This window comes from Setaria viridis, chromosome 4 (genome assembly GCF_005286985.2).
Source record: "Setaria viridis chromosome 4, Setaria_viridis_v4.0, whole genome shotgun sequence".
Classification (NCBI taxonomy): Eukaryota; Viridiplantae; Streptophyta; class Magnoliopsida; order Poales; family Poaceae; genus Setaria; species Setaria viridis.
The window spans coordinates 9,974,182-9,980,181 of NC_048266.2; the positions used below are offsets into that span (position 1 = coordinate 9,974,182).

General features: G+C 49.9%; 1 protein-coding gene across 1 annotated transcript; it reads left to right on the plus strand.

Moving 5' to 3' along the window:
- Positions 1-2,153: 2,153 nt before the first annotated feature.
- LOC117851836 (U-box domain-containing protein 21) lies at positions 2,154-3,882 on the plus strand. Its single transcript, XM_034733739.2, has one exon. It carries the CDS (start codon positions 2,326-2,328, stop codon positions 3,676-3,678), a length of 1,353 nt encoding a protein of 450 aa, XP_034589630.1. The 5' UTR covers positions 2,154-2,325; the 3' UTR covers positions 3,679-3,882.
- Positions 3,883-6,000: the final 2,118 nt, after the last annotated feature.

Genomic DNA, 6,000 nt, shown 5'->3' on the forward strand with positions numbered 1-6,000 from the left:
CCTTGCTACTTAGAGCTAGCTCAACACATATAGATGAGGCCATCTTCTACCTTGGAACTCCTTTTTGTTGTTCCATGGTGTCTAAAATTGAAGGGGGCTCGTGCCCCCTCACCTCCCTAAATTTGCCACTACTTGAGTACATTGGCACCTATTGCGATGACACACCACTTGAGCTTGAGAGGGGAATGTCCTGCCATCTAGGCACACATGAAAAAGAGATTGGTTGAGTTGTGTGCATGTGAGGAATCTTGCATTAAGTATGGAAGAAAAGTCCTAACTCAAATTACGATTCCTAACTAAGAGCTCGTTTGGCATGTTAACCTATTTTGCCGTGGTAGCAATACTTTAGCAAAGAATCGGTTCAAGAATCGAGGAGAAAATAAACATGGAGTCGGTGAAGTCTTTTTTCCTTCACAGCTCAAGCTTTTGCTGCTGTAGCCGGTTTGGGAGGAGCCAACCTAAAGGGGCTTAGAACCCTCTATTGAACAGCTACAACTTGCGCATATACTAGCTTCAATGATGAGAGAAGCTAGTGGTAGGCAGCTTCTATTTCCTCATAAGCTCATAAAGAATTATGCTTACTTTGTATTTTTCTCCGGTCGAAGATGAAGGAGCAATGTGCAAGTGGCCTAGTAGGTTAGTATCAACCACAATTCAAATGCTACTGGTAAAGTTTTACATGGAAGATAAATTTTTGTTGTTACATATGTAATAAGTGAATGTCATTAGAGCAGCTCCAAGAGTGTCCAAAATGTACTCTAAAACTCAATTTTAGAACTAATAGAAAAAAATATTGCTCCAACACTTATCTAAACCAGTGCCCAATTTTTTAGCATGTCCAATCCTAAAGTCAACATCAGCTATTTTTGCACCCCCTCTCAATCCTTGGAACGCGAGGAAAAATAGGACACCCGCGAGAGAGAAAAAAACTGCCGTCCTTTTTTTCTGAGTAAATGGGCAACGCCCATAGGAAAAGCCTGTCATCTTCCCAATGATTTTGTTTTTGGATCTAGGTTTTCGGGAACTGTTGGGTGATGGGTTTCCTTTTAGCCCTTGTTTACTTCCCTCCAAACTCCTAACTTTGACACTATGCAAAAAGAAGATTCCCCATCACATCAAACTTGCGGTACATGCATGGAGTACTAAATATAGACGAAATCAAAAACTAATTGCACAGTTTTGTTGTACTTTGCGAGACGAATCTTTTGAGCCTAATTAGTCAATATTTGGACAATAATTTACAAATATAAACGAAACGCTACAGTGTCGCATTTATGGCAAAATGCCAATTTGGCACCTCCCAACTTGGGAAGTAAACAAGGACTTATTCCCAATAACTTTTGGCGAGGTCCAAAACCAATTGTTTTGGAACTTTATTTTTTGGGCACTTTGGAGATAGATGCCAAGTTTGATCACAAACGGAACTCACGAAGTTTTTATGCACGACAACGAAAAGTATGATTGTAAATATATAGGAGCACGACACGACAAGGAGGATAACCAATACCCTTAAGTTGCTCTTTGCTTGCATCAACGAACCACTGACATTCATTCCCATATCTGCCAATTATCTGCCTGGCCCATCTATTCACGGGGACTAATTTCTTAATTTTTTTCGTTGAATAGTGTAGCGCACTGACATTGTTAAGGTTCAATTATTGCATTACGTACGATTGCTGTTGTGCCCAGAGAAACAAAAGTTGCTGAACGGTTGCTGTTGCGCGTCACTAAAACTATTCTAGCGTTGTAAATTAACCTAGCACGCTCGTCCATGCAAGTCCCAAACCTTTCCGGTGTCCCAGACGCAAACCCTACAGGAAGAGGCAAAAGAAACACCAAAAACGCCGGAAAGCAAAACGTGACAAAGGAGAAACACGACTCGCCTCCAATCCCACTCCCACCACGCAGCGTTTCGCCTTTCCCCAACCCGCGGCCCGTACGCGGGGTCGCCGTCATCGCCCTCGTCCACGCCGCTCCTTCTCGTTCAACCCAAAACCGTTCAACGGTCAATGTTCAAACCCCACGACCCAGCCAGCTCCCCCTGCAAAAAACAATTCCATTCCATCCGGCATCCGCCACACGCCGCGCCGGTCTCCGCCCCCCGCCTACGTAAACGTTAACCTCCTCCTCCATCCCTTCCCCGCAACCTATATATCCCCTCTCCTCGTCATTTTCCCCACCACCCACTCCCTCTCTCTCCCTCTCCTCTTCTCAACAGTCAGCTCTCAAGGACCACCGGTTCAACGTTTTCGGCGAGCTGCAACTGAAACACAGCATCGACCGGACCCGCGGCGCACGGATTCGTATTAGCTTCTTACAACAACAATGGTTCTGCCGATGTCCCGCGCGACGAGGGCCGCGTCAAGGCTGGTGCCGGAGATACCGCTTCTGAGGCGGGGCAGCAAGCAGTCAGCCGCGGCGGCGGAGGAGGTGGCGGTGCCGGCGCACTTCGTGTGCCCGATCTCGCTGGACCTGATGCGGGACCCGGTGACGGCTCCCACGGGGATCACGTACGACCGGGAGAGCGTGGAGGGCTGGCTGGCGCGAGGGAACGCGCGGTGCCCCGTCACCGGCCGGCCCCTGCGGCTCGCCGACCTAGTCCCCAACCACGCCACGCGCCGGATGATCCAGGACTGGTGCGTCGCCAACCGCGCCAGCGGCGTCGAGCGGGTGCCCACACCCAAGGTGCCGCTAGGGGACGCCGACGCGGACGAGGCGGTCGCCGCCGTGTCGTGCGCCGCGAGGCGCGGGGACGTGGCGGCGTGCGGGGCGGCGGCGGCCAGGGCGAGGGCGCTCGGGAAGGAGAGCGACCGCAACCGGCGCTGCCTGGCCGCGGCCGGCGCCGCGCGCGCGCTCGCGGCGGCGTTCGGGCTCTTCGCCGTGGAGCGCGTCGAGGGCGCCGGCGCAGTGTCCGCCGCGCTGGGCGACATCCTCGCCGCGATGACCGTGTTCTTCCCGCTCGACGACGAGGCGCGCCGCTGCATTGCCTCGCCCGCGTCGCTCAAGTCGCTCGTCTCGGTCATGTCCCACGGCGCCGAGCTCGCCGCGCGGGCCAGCGCCGCCGTCGTGCTCCGCGAGCTCGCGTCGTCGGCCGACGGGCACACACTCGACGCCGTTGCGCGGACTCCCGGCATGTGCGACGCGCTCGTCCACCTCGTACAGCGCCCCGTCTCCACGCCGGCCACCAAGGCCGCGCTCGTCACCGCCTACTACCTCGCCTCTGCCTCCGACCGCGCGGCGGCTCGCCTCGCCGAGTACGGCGCGGTGCCGGCGCTCGTGGAGCTCCTCGTGGACGCCGACAAGGGCACGAGCGAGAAGGCGCTGGCCGCGCTCGACGGCGTCCTGTGCGCCGACGCCGGGCTCGCCGCCGCGCGCGCGCACGCGCTAGCCGTGCCGGTGCTCGTCAAGAAGATGTTCCGCGTGTCCGACATGGCCACGGAGTTCGCCGTCTCGGCGCTCTGGCGGCTCTGCCGCGCGGGCGACGCCGGCGCCAACGCGTGCCGCGCCGAGGCGCTGCGCGTGGGCGCGTTCCAGAAGCTGCTGCTGCTGCTCCAGGTCGGATGCGGCGGCGTCACCAAGGAACGCGCCAGCGAGCTGCTCAAGATGCTCAACGGCTCCAGGGGCAGCGTCGAGTGCATTGAGACCGTCGACTTCAAGGGGCTCAAGAGGCCATTTTGATGAGCATCAGCCTATGGATGGGAAATTTTAGCATTTCCTTTCATTTTTGTGAAGATTGTTCGACACTTAGATCAGACGTGTGGATAACAGAAACATACAGGATGGTTAGTTTTAGGAAATTTTTTGACACTGTAATTGCACATTCATATACAAAGAGATCAACATACAGAGGAAAGATTTAACACAACTTTTCTTCTGGACATATATCTGTGTTCAAATTTGTTTCTTTTGCAAAGTTATTTCACTGCAGTGACATTTTAGTCTGATTTGAATTCAAGAAAGTTAGGCAACATAAGGCGATAAGCCAGCGCAGAAGAGTCTTACTCGGAAGCCATCATCGTCATTCAGCTAAAATCCATCTGATCTTACGGCTGTGGCTGCCGCCCAATGTTCAGACAGTTCATACTTCACTTGATTTGATTGATGAAGAGAGAAATATTCGTGCAAGGGAACACGTAATACTAGTACGGTTGGATCTCCGCGTCTTGGGTTTGATAAACCTGCTCGCTTGCTTCATAAACAAATGAAAGAAACGACCCAACCACCACCCTCGTCCTCGATCCCGGCTGCAAATGCCATCCATGTGCTCTTATTCCATTGGTCCAGCAAGCACATGCTCCCACAGAACAAAACGACCCTGCCTTTCCGGCGTTCAAACTTTTGTACCTCTAAAGCTCAATCTTTTTCGCTTAATTTTTGGTCCCAAATTCATTCAACGATTGCTGCTGCTACGTTTTGAAAAACAGACGGTTGAGAAGCAAAGAAACCGTGGCAAGGAAACTGAAGGCAGCCTCCATTGTTTACACCAAGAAAGGTTGAAGGAAGAAGCAAAGGTAGGGGGAGCAACGAACGTCGACCAGTCTTCGCCGCCGACGAGCCGTGACGGCACCGAGAGCATGGGACGGGATGGATCCGGCGCTCGAGTCGTCGCCGTCGACGGCGAGAACGTTCAACCTCTGCTCGATCATCCGAAGTTAACTCACCGGCGAATTCATCAAAATTTTGCTGAGGTAGATGAGCACGGAGATGAGGGCAGAGACCGGCCGGGTCCGTTACGACGCCGACAGTATGATACCATCGGTAGACCGGTTGCGGAGCGCGTACCTTTCTCGCAAACCCAATGGACCGGCAACGCTGACCTCTCGCCATCGGATCACGAGTCACTTCTTTTACCACCAGTTGCCGTCAGTGCTTGCTGGGGCTCACCAATTGTGGCAAAAGTTTCTTTTATCCTGGCAGTTTTACGGAGGCTTGTTCCAAATGGAATATTTTGGGAGAGTTCGTTGTGCTTCGTGTGAAAATCTTAATGAGTTCGAGGCGAACCGTGTTTGTCTTCGTTTTCTCATTTTGATGAAAAAAACGCTTGCTTGCGGTGTAAAACGATGGTGGCGTTGAAGACTTGACTAAGCTGCTAGTTGGTGGTTCGTATGGTTACGTACTAATAGTTGGTTTTAATTTGGACGTCTTAGACCGGCAAGAGCCAGATCTGTTTGGAGCTTTTGCGATTGGGTATAGTTAGTGCTGACTGCTGTGACTGGTTCAACTGTCTCCATCTCCGGTTTGATGGAGCACGGCCGGTAGCAGACGCAAGACACATCACGTACGTTCGTGCACGTCCATCTCACACTCAACCGAATCACTAGTACGCATCGCCATTCACTTGTCGGTTATTTGAAACTTGTATAGCCTTGCAATGTTTAACATACTAGTCCATTGCCCCGTGCTCCCACACGGGTTAATATTTTTAAAAACTATTGCATTCGAAAATTATCTACTCTCTCATTTATTTAATACTCCAACACAATACTTATATAGATGTGTACTTATCTTTATCTAGTTGTGATTGATTTTTAATTAGTAATTTCTCTATATACTTTTTCATCTACATTCATATTTTCTTCATTTTGTATCACACCTTCATACATTGTGTTTAGCACAACAATTAATATTTTCTCATCACTTCCTCACATACATGTAAAAATGATCTTCAGGTGCATATAACTAAAATTAGTATTCCTATATTAACAATGACATAAATAGAAAATTTAGAATCGTACATTAATTTACTTTTGGAAATTTCTGTACGATGAACATGACGATAATTAGATTAAGATTTAGTTGTTTACTTTAGATTATTTTTAATAACGACATACGTGTGTAACTTAGATACAAATCTAGAATAGTATTTTGAAGTTCTATTTGTAATGATATGCATGGGTAAATTAGATCAATATTATAGGGTTACTTTATATTACTTTTTATAATGGAAGAGTTGGTTAATTTGGATATAGGTTTAGGGGGTTTATTTTAGAATAATTTCAT